At 47.0% G+C, this 16,641-nt stretch overlaps 1 protein-coding gene across 1 annotated transcript; it reads right to left on the bottom strand.

Annotated features, from left to right (window-relative positions):
* Positions 1-10,470: 10,470 nt before the first annotated feature.
* Positions 10,471-13,739, bottom strand: CHST2 (carbohydrate sulfotransferase 2). The gene has a single exon (XM_054207204.1). The coding sequence runs from the start codon at positions 13,629-13,631 to the stop codon at positions 12,330-12,332; it is 1,302 nt and encodes a 433-aa protein (XP_054063179.1). The 5' UTR covers positions 13,632-13,739; the 3' UTR covers positions 10,471-12,329.
* Between the last annotated feature and the right edge of the window lie 2,902 nt (positions 13,740-16,641).

Below are 16,641 nucleotides of genomic sequence, written 5' to 3'. Positions count from 1 at the left end.
CACTTCCCCAAGCAGTTGTAGCTCTTCCCAGATTCACGGTATTGACTTTCTGACAATGGATGTTACTACAGTGAAATCATGATGAAGCAGCAGATAAGAAAGCAAAAGTGCCAGATCAGCAGCACCGATTCCTACAATGCCTTAGAAATAATAGGAGTTTTCAGGAAACTAACTGCTTTTATAAAAAGAAAAATAATTAAAATATTGCTGTAAACACAGGGCAAAAATCTCTCCTTATTTTCATGTAAAACAGCCTAGCTTCAGTGCATGAGATCATATTAAATTCCTGCTAGGACCAGAAGTATTCCTCTGGCCCCAAAGCCTCCATTATGGGAAATTTGTAAACACCACCCTTACTGCATGGGCACAGATTGCTGTGAAACTCTACACAAGAGAGACTGTGAAACAATTGCTCACCAGAGACATTGCTAGGATGTGGCATAGTTCCAGACTGGTGCAAGTGCTGGGGCACGTACTGCTCTATACTAGGCTGCAGAGTAAAGCATGCAACTTACAGGAGCATCTAGGGCAAGATGAAGCACCAATGACTCTGAAGAAAGCCAAACCCAAGAAGGAAGGGAAGGCAAGCCAAAATTAGAATTCAAATACATCTGAAGGCAATTATTAGGGATTTCAATTCCTCTTTAAGGAGAGGGAGTATACACTTCAAAAACTTCTCAGTTTAACAGAAGGGAGGAAGTACTGTTACTATGTGATATGCTTCATTAAAACAAGAAGGAACATCTACACAAAAAAAAGCATATTTGCCACCTTTTTACCTAGCCTTCATTTTAAATCCAAACTTAGTCCGGTTCATACCTCAACTCTGTCCTAGCCTTCAGAAGTTTATTTTGATTCTGCTGCCTGATAAGCTCTTACCATTACACACACAAGTGAAAGCAACGTTCATTTCCATTCCTCAGACACGACATCTTTTGTGTGGCCTGCTCATGCACCATTTGTTCCCTAGTGCCTTACATCAGTATAGAAAAGGCTTCCTTCCTTTCTAAATTACCTTAAATACAGCTACTCTTTTTACTTAAGAGGCAGTTATGTGAGAATTAAATGTCTATAAGTTAAGGCATATTTTTTACTAAGCGTAGGTTTTAAATTAAGAGTATGATAAATCAATGAGCTAAATTGCCCCCTGTGCCCAACTATCTCCTGCTCCTCCAGCCACCGAACAATCTCTTGAATCACAGCACCTGCCCCCGTATATGTTTATCACGTAGGCCAGGCCATGACAGTTGGAATACAAATGTATATGCACTTAGCAACATCGCTGGATCATTTTAAAGACCTTCTGAAAATATGTTCTTAAATGTTTCATTGTATTTTTATGGCTTCTGTCTCACAGCTGCTGGCTTAAAACTCTTGATTACTCTCAGGGCAGTGGGACCTAGACCCCCTACCATGCACAATGGCCTGTAGGCTGCTCTAGGTCTTACCCACCACCACCTGGGGTTGTCACAAACCCCCAGGGTTGTCTAGGAGCAACATGATGCCCTCTCTCACCCTCTCCACAACCTCTCTCTGCAGAGAAAATTCACTCAGGTTAGGAAGAGATATCACACACAAGCCCTGAGGTACCCCTTCTAGAAGGGTTAACAAGATTTTATGACTAAGTACATGGATTATAGAGGGAAGCAGATCTGCATCAGTGATGTATCTAGCAGCCAGGAAAAATAAAGTGTGCTGCACATCCATAAGATGCCAGCGTGCTGCATTTTTGTCACTATTACAGTCCAATAAACACAAAATGATACATTGCTTTCACTGACGTACCAGAGAGCTGAGTTACAAACAGTAATAGCTTTGTATAATGAGGTATTTACTATTCATGTTAGAATAACCATATGTCAAACTAACTTTTTAGACAATAACATGGTCTATTCTGTCAGACATGTTATCATCTCCTCACAGCCCGACTTGTTCATCAATTCCCAGAGCACCCGGCACAGCCTTGTGCCGCGGGATGCTGGCACACTCTCTTATAGCCAGCATGGATACAGGGAGCTTATTCACCATCTGGGTATCACAGGATACCCCCCTTCTCCCTCCAAGCCCACCCGCATAACATGTGAAAGCAGAATGCCCAGGCACTAACAGCCTCCAGAGACAGCATTAGGGAGCCCTTCGCTTTCCTCTGAGCCTTTTACAGATGAGTCAGAGAAGAATTAAAAAGAGTGGGCATCTTGATTTAACTTCAGTAACCTAATGCAGAACTGCTGGGAACACCTGAGATAATTGTCTTAATTACAGAACAGAAGTACTACCTAAAAAAAAATAAATCCCTCATAACTATTTAACAACACAAACTATTTCAAATGCATCATCTGCCTATGCAGTTAGGTCCTCTTTCTCTAAAATTATGTTTAGATTTTTCATTTCTTCCATTTCACCTTCCCATAGGGATAAATTCAGCAGCTACCCAGAAGGCTGTTATGTGTTGCATGTACACTTAAGCCAAGAAAACCCAAGGTTTACATGTGAGAATAATTTATGCCTAATTTATTGTTTCAGTCCAGAGTTACAGATTATAGGGACACACATTCACAGTGGTCAGAGCAGTCAATAAGACTTCAGCTGTGAGCCCACATGCATGTATTTTCTCAGCATCTCCTACACAGAGACTCATAAGAGAAAATGAGGAGCCATTACTAGACACTGTAAAAAGGTCTGAACCCTGCAGTGAGGATGAAGTCCATTGATTTCTTGATATGATTTAAGGAATCTAAGTACAGTTTACCAGCTCTGCCACAGTGAAAGCCAGCAATTCTGAAGTCTTAAACTTCAAAGTAATTCTTTATTCAGATAGAAATGACAAAGATAAATGGCTGGTTACCACTCAGAGCAAAGCACTTACCCAAATCATTCATTATGAAATGACTAATTAAGCAGCAGGGAGCCTGATCACCTACAGGTTCTGAATGAGACAGAAATGGGGAGATGAGAGCTCACCTGTGCAAGAGAGATGAGAGGTCAGGGCAGCCATGGCCATTTCAGGGAGAAGAGGAAGTAAGAGAGACACAGACACTTTCTGTAATACACCTGTGACTCCAGGTATGGGATGGGCCTGCCACTAGATACCCTAAAGGACTCCACATTAAGCCCCAACAAGATTTAAAAGTGTCAAAGAAATGCATACAGATTATTTTTTTTTCTGTCAGTCAGCGCATATGTGTTTGAGGAATTATCAACTCTGAAGCCTCTCCTTACCTGTAGGAGAATTACTTGAGCTGTTGCATGTCCCTGGAAAAGTAGATGTAAGCAGGAGTGCTCAGGCAGCCAGAGCCCAGCAGGCAAGCATGCCCATGGTACCAGGCAGGACATGGCAGTATGATGCAGCCCACAGTGGTGTGTCAGGGTGCCACAGCACCGATAGGAGCAGAATGCCCTCACAGCAGCAGAGCACCTGCAGGGCCCAAACCCCACACTGTAACACCTAAAATAAATAGCACCCTCCCACGACTGGGTTGCAGCCAACAACCCATGGGCATCACCACCTCACAGGGGCCCCTCACCAGCTGTGAAACACACCTGGGGCCCCCCAGCAGCAGCAACTGCTCTGCCATCTACTGACAACCTCCCACAGCCAGGCCCACAGCTCACCTCCCACAGCATCACCCACAGCCCGGCCCAGCACTGCTCAACCACCCCAGACTCCCAGTGGGCAGAGCCCTTCCCTCACGTCTCATCCCCCCTTCAGAGTCCACTTGATTACAGCATGGGTTTTGTGCCCCATTAACTCATTTTAATGAGTTAAAATGAGTTATAATGTGGCACATCACTTCCTTTAAGCTTCAGGCCCTCCAGTTATTAGCCCAAAACAGCATTCCCAGAGCCTTGTTGCCACGAGGGCAACAGACCACTGGTGCCCATCTCATCAGTGTGTTTTAGCAGATGGCACCCCCAAACACGCTCCACCTTTGCCCACAAACCTCCCCAAAGCAGTACCCCAATGCCACAGCTACGCTCACCCTCCCCACCACAACAGCACGGCTGCCCCACAATGCCTCACCTCCAACAGCCTCGGGGGCCTCACAAGCCGCTCTTCATGCGGCCGCCTCTCCTGCACAGCACATAGCTGCCCGCATCGCTCTAGAGCCTCACTTCTTCCTTCACTCAGGAGCTTCCTTGGTCCCAACCAACACTCTTCAACGCATTTTGCTGACTCTTTTCCCTGAAACATACCTTCTATGTGGTGCCCAAGCATGGCGGCCTCAACACCTCTCTCTGTTAGTCAGGAAACAGCAAGGCCTCAGGACCAAAAAGCACTTTTGTTCAGTCTCGTTCCTGCAGACTCTCAGCAGCCCCATGGCTACAGCAAAGCAGCCACAGGCACCCAGGTCTTGCAGCAGTTCTCCCCCTCAGAGGGAAACTCCACACAACCCCACACCACACCACCCCCCAGGAAGAGAGGGAGCACCCATCCTGCCTTTATCCTCCCTGAAGCCCACCCTCGGGAATGATCCTTCCCCTCTGCACCTGCTGGCTGCCCCACCTCAGCCAGCTGCTGCCCATGAGGCTGATTGCACATGGCTGGCCCTGAAACAAGAGGCACCTGAGAGACAGCTGGGCCAGGCAAGACATGGGTACAAATACAGGCAGACGTAAAGGGTGTGGGGCAGCTCAGCCCTGTGCCATGTAGGAGGGCAGGGAAGACTTCTGTTTTTATCCTGTTTTCCCAAGAAACTGTTACCTGTCTGGGACGTGAAAGGGTTTAGCAGCACATCCCCCAAAACACTTTCAGGTGTCCCTTTTCTATGTCAGGTGTCAGCATTCCTAATTAGTACCTGTGGAGGCACTGCCTCCTGAGAGTCAGTGGTTTCATCACTGGTGTGGCATCAGGTACAACATTTCCTATTTTAAACAAAATAAAACGGAGGGGGTTCGCGTATGCATGAGCTGTGCCATACAGTGAGGTCTCCTAGGTTAAAACAACACAGCAAGTATCCTCTGGGCTGTAGCCACATACTACGCTTTTATGCTGTATATTTTTACCTCTGCTTAGCACAAAAGAACATGCAATTAGGGATCAGATGTTAAACTCTTACAAAATCAAAGCGTTACGGTCAGCAATGGCTGCTTCATGCTCGTTCTCATAAGCAAGGTAACACTTACTCTTCGCCCATAGCGCTTGCTCTTCACCGTTGTACCAAAACCTCTTTGAAACAGATATCCTTTACCACAGCCAGCTCTGATGCTTTGAGAGTTATATATGAGAGTTATATTTCGCCAGCAAAGCAAGTGAAAAGCATGTAAGACCATGGAAGTCAGCATGCTTCAATCCCAAACTCATGCCTTTTTCACTGCTTTATGGGTAGAAAGATCCCAGATGTCTCCAACCACCCCGGTCTGGCATTGGTGGGGTCTGATGTAGCCATTGAATCATACACGAAGGGGCAGGCCAGCAGATATATGGGTGTCCTGAAGAACAAAACAGGTCACCACTCAACGAACCAAGTTAGTACACCTAAAAACACCTGCTCGCTAAGCGTGTAAGGTGTCTGATTTTAGCAAATGGACCAAATAATGTGAGATATGAAGAGCTGATCACAGACCGGTAGAGCAAGCATCCACAGGAACCACCAGTGGCAAACTAGCAAATACTGAAAGCTGCCAGAAGTGATTCTGGAAGTTATATAAACACTAAATATGCCCTTTTCCATTTTACGTCTCCCATGATAAACTGTTATGAGACATGCACATGGCTTGAAACAGATAATTACTGATAATCCTGACTGGTGGGAGAAGGAACCATCTGGCAGATGGAAAAAAGAAGGTGCCAAGAATTTAGCAGACTAGGGGGCTTTCTTGAGAATTTATGCATAGAGGTCTGAAGAAAGGAATATTTAGACAAAAGGTCAGCTATTCTGTTCCTATCTATACCCAAAACAAATTGGAACACCAAAAGTATCCAAATAATTGTGAAAATTATTCCTGTTTGAAATTCATCTTGAAATTATGAGCAAAACCAGTGAATCTAAAACTGTAAGTGAGGAATTCTTTCTGCATATCATGATTAATTGCAAATGGCTACAGCACACAGCATCAGCACATTTTCTCTTATATCCTTCGGGTTTCTATCCTCTCTGCTTTTAACACGCAAATACCCTCGTTCATCCTCTCCTGACCTTGCTGCGTGGTATCATTTGTTTCTTTCCATTTTCCTTAACAGTATTTCTTTCTTCTCATAGCAGAGAAAGAGACGCTTCCAATAGACACCACTTTGTATTCCTTTCCTTTCTTCTAAGTTAATTTCTTTTGCCTCTGCTCTCCTCTTTATCACTCCTGGGTAAAACAAGGGACGTTGCTGGATGCAGCATTCTAATTGTGAATCCGCATTTTTCCACTGAGATCAGTGCTCATTAACCATTTTGCTGCTGACCCTTCACAATAGCTGAGCTGCAGCCAACATCTATTGCAGTTAAAGGGAAGTGAGGACATGACCCACATCAGTAGTCATAGGCAAAACACAAAATTAAGGGACAAGAAATTTATGTAACATAATTAGTGATTTGGGGAGTTTTGATGAAGCATCGTGGTTCACCACGGGGACAGTCAAGCACTGCAACAGGTTGCTCAGGGAGACTGATTGTGCAGTCTCTCTCCTTGGAGGTTTCCAAGACCCACCAGGATAAAGCCTGAAGAAACCTAGTTTGATCTCATAATTGAGCAGAAGTTTGGACCAGAAACCTCCTGAGGCTTCTTCCAATATGAATTTATGAGGTCATGACTTTTGGAGGCACCCTAAAATATAACTTCCACTGACTCCATAATATTCCCATTCCAATGAAAATGACACGTGAAGGCATTCTTGAAAATCCTTAAAGCTTACTAACATCTTCTGAGTTCTTAAAATTGAAGCTGCAGGGCCCCTTCCAGTTAGCAACTTCAGCTTCCACTAATGCTGTTAGAAACAGGTTGCTCAGCAGCTCCTACAGCCTTCCTTGCTCAGATTGCTTTGTTAATCACTTTTCATTTGGGGAGTTCCTCCAATCTGATGTTCATCATCTGTTTTTCAGCTGGAAAGTCCTATTTTCATTCAAACCTCATCAGAATAATGCCATTGTATCCAGACACAAGTTTGTGGTACCTCATACTAAAAGACCCGCAGGCTGTCCTTGCTACTCACCACCATCTCTGATAGGAATGATGAGAACGGTAACCTACTCCTTGACCTCAATTCCCTTCTCACCACCATTTTTATAACAAGCATATTCCTAAATCAGACATTGATGTGGACACCAGGGATCTCACCCACATCAGTGCATGTAAATTGGTCCCTTACACATAGAATTTTCTTCTGTGAAGGAGTACGCCATATATTTTTACACATATTTTACAGCTTTGTGGTTCACTGCAGAAGCAGATGATTCATTAATACTAGTTCTCCCATTTGCAACGCCATTTATATTATGAATTATTTCTTTTCTTAGCTTTCATGGTACTGATGTGCATCTGGCTCTTCGTGCATCAAGGGAAGACAGGACACCTTATGTTTCACACTGATTCTCATTGGATTTGCATTGATCCGAACACTAAACACTCAATAACGCAGGCCCATTCTTGTGATCCTTTCATGATCTCATGATGCAGGGACCCCCACGCTGCAAAGAAAAATAAAAACAAGGATATTTTCCAATTTCCAAAGTTAAAACAGCCTGTGTTGAACGGAAACTATGCATTTTCTTTGCAGAATTGATAACTTATGTGAAGAACCATAGATGTCATGACAGCCCTTATTTAAACACATTAACAGAACTCATTTGGTAGCAGTGAATCCAAATAAACCACATAAACCTTATTTTTCACTTTAAATGTGTGCAATATAATGAATATTGCTGATAAGTTATTCCATGTATTTTTTTTATTTTAGAACACGCGCACATTTTCATAAGATCTTGCTCAGGAGCTCTGACGCAAAATGTAAATCACATCCAGTGACTGCCAGGAACTAGCAGAAAGCAGTGACCGTTGAGGTTGGATACGCCAATGGCAAGCAGTCTCGCTCTCACCTAGAGCCTCCAAATTAAATCTGCTTGCCTTATTCATATGCATACTTCCAGCAGAGTAATATTTATCCTGGTACAACACCCTTAATTGAAATGGCACTAGAATTAGAACACTTTTGATCCATTTGATTAAGTAACACAGGCAGCATTTGCCTGACATTCAGTCTTTTCAGGTTAAGCAGCCCCACACGATTTGACACGATTGGCACTCACCGCTCCAGAGAGACCCACACCTGCCTTAAAGGGATGCACAGGAGCTGAACTGAAACACAGGCTCTGCGACCACCCCTTGCGGTGTGCAAAACCTCATGTTAAACACCCGTTGCTTTCAAGGACACTTAAATCATACCACAATAATTAGAAATTACGGGGGAAATAAAGAATAATCCCACTCTTCTTCTTCATGACCTATAGGATGAAAACCACTTGTTTCAGAATTGATTATAACCACCAGTGTTTCATCTCTAGAGACCCAAGTTCAAATCGTAACTGAAAAACAAGGTTTGTGGTTTTCAATTAAGTAAGTTATGTTCCTGTTCCCAGTCAGGGCATGAAGCTTAACACCTGACAAATTATGCAGTGATCGGAAAAATTAAGAACTTCCTCCTTTTATTAGAAAGGCCAAAAAATACTTTATCTAACCGTTTCTTCATTATCAGCGTTTAGGTCAGCTGCAGCAACCTGCGCACTTTTACACATCTTGTGTTTTAAATTGATTCAGTGGAGGACAGAGGGTTTTCCTCTGTTTTCATGCACTGAGTGATCATTACCACTTACAATACTTGTACTATTTTCTGGTTCTGTTCAGAGCAGAAAACAACACGTAGTTGCGCACTGGCCTTTCTTTTCCATGGGAACGACGTGCCAAGTCTTCAAAACAGGCTCCCTCCAGTTCAGTGCAACTTAGCGCGCCCTGTATCTTGTATATCCTATTGATTCTTCACTAATACAAGCATTAGTGTCAGTTGAAGCAGCACACTGTAATTATTAAATCAGACAGAAAGCAAACCCGGGCACTATTTTTAAGCATAACAGTCAAGTATTAAAGTATTCCGACCTCAGCTAGATGTCCCTCCTCACAACAGGCAGAGCTCTTTTGTAACCATGTTCATAATCTTTCTGATACCCTATTTTTCTCTGTAATTTTCCACATTTAAAACTTTTTAGATTTTTTTCAACTGTTTGCCTTTTTTTAATTCCTCTAATCCTCTTTTCTGAATATAAAAAAAGGACTAAAAAGAGCCTCTTTTAACAGCCAGTTGTTCACATACTTATTTTTTTAATGGAGCAGCATTAAATGTAGGGCTTAGCCCACCCACGTTTTACACAAGCAGAGTAATTTCACTTCTCCTGAAGCTTTACCTGAACAAAATTGCAGTCCTTTATTTTCACAAAATGAGCTTTGCATTACTACTTCTGTTCACCAAAACATGCCCAGGTACAACTGTACAGTATGTTGGGTAATTCCTTGCTGCAATGTAGTAGGTGGAGCTCAAATTACAGACCCGACTCCGATGCTGTAACTCCAGTGGCACACCGTTCACATCAGTAAAGTGAGGCAGATGCTTGGCAATGCACCATTATTAGCAGAGCAGCGAGCGCTCTCTCAGAACGCCAGGATGAGCTTTTTAATGTAATCAGAATCCAAAGGAGATTTTTGGAAACTCAGTCAATCGGGCTCATCTATTTCACATGCCCAGAGATGATTAATTCTGGTTCACTTTACTCACCCAGAAAACTTTCCCAGAAGAGACCAAGGAATTCCGCACACATAAATGACTGTGCTCCAGGCCCCCAAATCAAAAGAGCTTACGCTGTAACGCGCTGCCATGAGAAAGCTCCATTTAGCAAGCCACAGCAAAGTTTCATACTTAAGACAGCAGTATGGGAAATCGCGGCGCAGCGTCAGAGCCCCGAGGGGAAGCTGGGCTGGCTCCCCGGCAGGCAGCACGCCACAGCACGCCGCAGAGCTCGCCCGGCCGATCGCAGCGCCGGCAAACACAGGCCCGGCTGTTCCCAGGCAGGCGGACAGACAGGACCGTGCGATGGGCAGCAGGGGTGCTTCAAAAAGCAGCGGATGGATCAAAAGCAAGCGACACGCTCTATAAGCGGATCGCATTTTCAAACACTGCCCCAGCACACACCGACTGAAGAAAGAAAAAGACAGGGTACAGCCCAAACCCAGATATCCAAAATCCACTCAGAATACATACAGTGATAACTAATTTCACAAAAACACAAGTACCTTAATATTTATTTTAAATACCAAATTAGCTATACCTCCCATTTTTAGCACTGCTATCTGGAATTTAGGCATACATCCTAACAGGCCAATTATAAGATCTCCCAGTGACAGTGATCATCAATGTTGTTTGTGCTGAGTGATGAACTGAGGGAACGGACATGTGTAACGTAGTCATTCAGCAAGTGTATAGGCAACCTTATGCAAGAATCTTTTAACTAGTTTATTAAACGTGTTTCCTTTTCAGAGTAAGTTCAACATCTGATGCCAAAATTTCATCAAGAACTCAAATAGCTCAGTAGCCAGTTATCACCTGTTTAACTTAAAAGGACCAATACAAGAAATAAACATATTACACATCACTAAAATTTTCACACATACACACACACATACACTTATCAGCATCCTGTTTATATCAATTTATTTTCACAAATCAATTTCCTTTTTCCTACTCATACTCTTCACATTTGCTGAAGGCACAACACCCAGATAGGCAATGTAAAATATACCTCCTGTAGAAAAGTCTATAGTCTCCTAAGAGAACAGCTTGGCAAAACCACTTTAGTTTAAAAACTCAAGTTGCAAAATGAGCCTCTAAAGAGCATCAGAGAACACCAAGATTAAAAACTACTTGAGGTGTCTGCACTTCTCATATGCAACACACCACTTAACCTTTAATAAACCGAGACTTTTTCAGGAAATTATAAAAGCAGAAGTAGTAAAATCTCTTATTTTTTTAATCGAGTTTTAACGATGGGACAGAGTCTCTAGGCAAAGCTCCCAGGAAGAGCCAGACCACCATCTGGCTCCATCGTAGAGCAATGACAATCCACAAGAAACACGTATCTAACCAGCGCTCGGAAATCAAACGCTAGGTTGACTCCGTAAAAACTCCTTTACAGCTATGAACACACAGCTGTGTTTCCTCCCTCCTCGTACATAAATATACCCTTGGACACTCAGATAAAGGGGAAAAATAAATCATTCTATGCATTTTTCTATGCTTCCCTGTTACACCTGTTACCAATCATCAAGAAATATCTTAAATAGCTTACTGTATTATTAGCACTATAGAATATATAGAATATATATAATTTTATTTTCATTTTCACACATGCTAATGTTTCCAGTATGATAAATGTCTTTTTAAATCCTGCACTTCTTGTCACGCTGTAGATCCACTTCTATTTGACAGTGACTCCTGGACATACATGTCAAGACAAAAATAAATACTGCTGTGATGGCAAACATTTTAAAACTCTTAGGACACTAATACAGTGGCACTTGAAAGATTTTTCAAATACAACAAAAAAGACAGTAGTTAAATAGAAACCTGCTTTGACACAGCCATAAAACCTGCACTACAGTTGTGAGATCTGTACTTGTTTCTGCAAGAGCAGCTCCTAATCTTTGAACACGTCAAATGTTGCACGCCAGCCCTCCACCCATACCCTTAAAAAAGTCCACGTTGCTATTTTCAGCAAGCATCCCCTCCAGCTGTACATAAGCAACACTGTAGTTCCCAAACAATTGAGGTAATTATAAAAATGAATATCATTTATTGTTTTTTTTATTACTATCATATCTGAACATTTGCTTTCATACAAAAGTCTGATTTTCAGCATTATGCTTTCCAAGGGCATCCCTCCGCACCAGGGGAGATAAAGGTGTGTTAGGGATTGTGCAAGAGTTTTTCTTACCATCTTCAAACCCACCAGAACTCCATAAAGAAGATTTTGGTACAGAATCACTGCCTCGAATTTTAAGGAAGGGGAAAAGGGGTCTACATATATTTTCAGTTCCACTTTATTGTTTTTTTTAAATCTCATCTAACCCAATGCAATGGGGGGAGGGGGGAAGGAATAAAAAAAAAAAAGAAAGAAAGAAAGAAAGAAAGAAAGAAAGAAATCATCACATTACTGTATGTTACCCTTCAGCAGTCTTTGGAGGAAATCGGAACCCAGGTTGCTTTTCCCGGCTCCCTCCCTCACTCAAGCCAGCCGAGCGGCTCCTCTCCCCAGCGGGGCTCGGCCGCCCCTGGGGACGGTCGGCAAACGCCCGCTGCCCTGTCACAGCCGTGGCTTCTTGAGCAACGTTCTGCTGAGGTCCTTCACCTCTTCGGGGCTGCCAACCCTCTCGTAGCCCAGCAGGGCCATGGGCTGGTGGCAGTACTCCTCGACCTGCTTGATCTGCTGGTAGCTGAGCGCAGTCCTCCAGGCGCTCAGCGCCTGGGTGGCGTTCCTGGCCGACACCACAAAGGGCTTGGAGGAGTAGCCAGGGCCACTGGTCATGTTGAGGGCAAACTTCTCCATCTCTGGGCTGACCACCAGGTTGACAAAGCTGTACACCTGCCGCAAGGTCTTGATGGGCTCGACCACCAGGTCCTCGTAGCGCACAGCCATGTAGTTGCCCTGGAGCCAGTCAGGGGGGTGCAGAGCAGTCTGCAGGGTCTTGGCCATGCTGCTGCAGATGACCTCCATCGCACCCAGGGCATGGTAGTCTGAGCCACCCCCACCCTCCTTCTTTCCACCCAGCTTGTGGCCAGCATCAAGGAAGGGCATGCGGTGGATGCGGGGGTCCCTGCTCCTCACCACCTGCAGGCTCTCCCGGATGAGGCCATGCCGGGACTTGATGCGGGAGCTGGCAACAGCCCGGGGGTCCCGCACCAGGTGGATGACTTTGAGGTCCAGGGTCGGGTCCCGCATGAGGGGGGCGAGGACGGCCAGGTCGAAGACGCGGACACCCTTGATGACCAGCGTGCGATACTTGTGGCATTCCTCCTGGAAGCGGCTGAGGCGCTGCGGGGGACACTTCTTGCACACCCTGTCGTCCACCATGCCCACCACCTCCTTGCGGTAGGCCGGGCAGAGGGGCGAGGAGCAGATGACCTTGTTGGTGGCCGCCCCGAAGATGCCCAGCGTGGTGAGGTTCTTGCCGGCGCCCGCCGTGCTGTAGAGCTGGAAGACGGAGAGGTCGCAGCGGTACAGGGAGCTCAGCATGTCGCGGGCCGCCCCTTGCAGCGAGACGGCGTCCCCGGGGTACAGCTTCTGCCAGACGTGCCACACCGGCTCGTAGAGGAAGAAGACCTCAGGGTTCTGGTTGAAGAGCTCCCCGAAGAAGGACGACCCCGAGCGCCAGGTGGTGAAGACATAGACCAGCTGCCGCCGGGCCCCCGCCGGACCGCGGCTCCCGGCCGGCGGCGGCGGGGGCGGCGGCGGGGGCTGGTGTTGGTGGCGGGGGGCGGCCGGGGACTCCCCGCAGCGCCGCGGCTCCCGCCGCCACTTGTACTCCAGCAGGTTGAGGGCGGCGAGGAGCAGCAGGAGCGCGTAGCCCAGGCACAGCGCCAGCGCCTTCCGCCGGCACACTTTCATGCTGGGCGGCGGCGGCGGCGGGGCCAACTGTTGCTCAGCGCCCCGACGCCCCGGGGCCCGCGGCGGGCAGCAGGGCGCACCGCCCCCGGCGCCGTCTCCCGGCCGGCCCCCCGCGCCCGGCCCGCATGGCGCAGCCGCCGCGACGCCGACGGCCCCGCCGCCGCCGCCTCCGCCCCGCCGCTGCCCTACTTAGCAGCCGCGCGGCCACCCGCGCTTCTTCCGCGCCGCCATCGCCGAGCGGCCGCGGGCGCCGCCGCAGCCCAGCTCACGGCGGCCGCCGGGGCGAGGCGGCGCCGCGCTCCGCTCCGCCCCGCAGCGCGGCCGCGGGGGCGGGAGCAAAGGGGGGCGGCGGGCGGGCGGGCCCCTGCGCTGGCAGCGCGCATGGCGCCCCCGCCCCGCGCCGCAGCGGGGACAGCCCCGGCCGCCGCCGCCACCGCCGCCGGGTAACGGAACGGCCGCGGAGGTGCGGCCCGAAATGGCGGCGCCCCGCCCCGCGCTCCCTATTGGTGCCCGCTCCCGCCGCTCCCGCCGCCGTCCCGCCCCCGCCGCAGTGCCCGGTGCGGCCCGTGGCGCGGAGGGGCACTTCGCACCACCCCCCGGGCCGACCTTCCTGCCTCTCGGCCCGGTAGGGGGCGGCCCCCGGCCCGGGTCCGGAATGCCGGTGGGCGATGTGAAGTTTTCCCCTTGTTGTGGGGGTTCCGACAGCCCGGCGCGGGAGGAGGGGGCTCCATCACCCGTTACGGCTCGGACAGCGCGGCTGCCTCGCCAGTAACGGGAAAAATGAGGTGGGGGTGAAGCCATAAAAGGCCTGAAACAGACACGGCCCCAGCTCCGGCCTTCGGTATCGTTAACTCAGATTTTTCAGAGGTCCTCTAATAACTTCTCCAAAAACATCAAAAAACCCCAAACCAGGTCTTCCTGATACAGCTCAGACAGAAGTGTTCTTAAAAATATTTTTATAACCCCTACAAGTGACCCATCATTTTTAGTTGCCCGTCAGGCCCTTGGGCCAGTGCCGTTGGGTTGACGAAGGGGTTTGGGAAGCACTGATACTGCCCTGGGCATAGCTGCAGCCCTGGGGCCAGTGCCACCGTTGGCCAGCAGCCAGCCCCAGGGATGATCCAGGGCAGGAGGGATCCCAGCCCCACATTTGCTCAGCCCCAGCTGCAGCCATGGTCCCACACCAGAGCCCCAACAGGCAGCTATCCAGCAATGCCTCACCACCCCAGAGCGGTTGTCACGTACCTGGAGGACTTTTTCACAACTTCTCTGCTTTACAGCCACAGTGCTGTACGAAGCATCATGTAAGCAGTGGTGCAGCTCCTGGCTGCTTTGAAGAGAAGACGACACAGGTCCCCAGAACCCACTGAGTGAGCCCAGGGGGAACGACACACCTGTGGGACCAGAAACATCCCAAAGGCACTGGGCTCCAGTGACTCTGGCAGATCAAGGGGTTTTCGCTGAGGGTCCCCCCTTCCCCCAAGGGCTATCAGCACGGGCCAAGGGGCAACGAGGAGTGACAGAAGCATTTGGTGCCTCTCTTCTTTCAATTGCTTTCTTTAACCCAGAAGTTCTCCCATCCTTTCCCATCATCGGTAGGATATATACAGCCCACCATGGGGCAGGTGGAAGGTCTGAGATGCTGGAGGGCTGCACCTGGCACAGACACACACCGATCCCTCCGCAATGGATCACACTGGCAAGTTTTTGCTGGAATATTTATTTTCCAAATGGCACAGATCCGACGCTACACTCACAGAGTGGATAAAACACAGAGTCACCTGGTGTGTCTGGTAGAACTCTATTTAAAAAAGGGAACACCCCAGTATAACAGAGTGAAGGAGCTAAATGCCGAAGCAATCTTTATATCCCTTATCAAAAAGGTTTCTGTACTCCTCCCAAATTTTCTATGGAGATATTAACAACCGTGCTGCCTCTACAGAAAAGCCTATACGCCCCTTCCAGCCCCAAAGGGAAGTGTGACAGCCCCATCAGGATGCGTGAGGTCCCAGACACCGCTGCCACCCACTCCCCCCTGTCCAGCGTGGGATGCAGCGACCAAACCACACGGGAAAGGTCAGGGAATCATTTCCCAAGCTGCCAGTGACTCTGGTAGCCATATTAAAATGTTTCTGTGACTTTTCATATGGGAGTAGCTTGTTAATAGCAGAATTAAAACAACCACTGAGCATTTGAGAAAATTCTGTATTTCATGAAACAGTGGGGGGAAAGGGGAAGCCATTTTTTACCTACAGTGCTCCAGAGGAAGCATTTAAAGCCACATTCTGAAAAAAAACTTTTGTATCTAGTTGCCAAAATAAATGCAAAGTTTAAAACCAATGAGCTTAAAACAATTGACTTGTAACTTCTGAAACACAGTATACAATGAAAAAGGATACACCTCTGAAGCCCCTTGCAGCATAAAGCTCTTGCAGTTATTTTATTCTTTAGTCCGAATGCTCGAGTTCTTCACATAGAAAAGGACTTATATCTGCTTATATCCCTTTTATAAAGGTAGGGATTAAATAAATATTTGGCTTTCCATGCTCACTAAAGATGAAGTGACCTTCATCCAGCTAAAGCAGAAATGTTTATTTTTAATTTTGGAATGATCTGTAGTAGCATCAATTAGGCTGTATTAAGTGACGAATAACAGCAGTGCTGAGACACCGTAGTTCATAAAACAGTATCCCCCGTCAATATTGTACTGCAGCACTAATGCAATAAAGGACAGAGACTACAGGGAGCAAAAACAAATTCATAGCAGTGAAAAATCATTAAAATACCATGAAGTTCAAATTAATCCCTTCTTTTGATTGCACTTGCTTGGAGACAGGTATGAAATTTTGTAAAAAAACAAACCTACGAAGCCACCTCCAGTTCTTACGCAATTTAAAATTTAGCAAGTAACAACTAAAGATAAGCAAACATGAACATGCACGTATAACGTTTGAAATGGCAGAACTAATCATAAACCCAAACATTAGAAGCTGTGATTGGATTCTGCACC

This window comes from Rissa tridactyla, chromosome 6, assembly GCF_028500815.1.
Source record: "Rissa tridactyla isolate bRisTri1 chromosome 6, bRisTri1.patW.cur.20221130, whole genome shotgun sequence".
NCBI lineage: Eukaryota > Metazoa > Chordata > Aves > Charadriiformes > Laridae > Rissa > Rissa tridactyla.
This window is presented reverse-complemented; position numbering and strand designations above follow the sequence as displayed.

What these genes read in the sequence shown, in the direction of transcription:
- CHST2 (XM_054207204.1), bottom strand. Translation starts at nt 13,631, where the DNA reads ATGAAAGTGTGCCGGCGGAAGGCGCTGGCGCTGTGCCTGGGCTACGCG.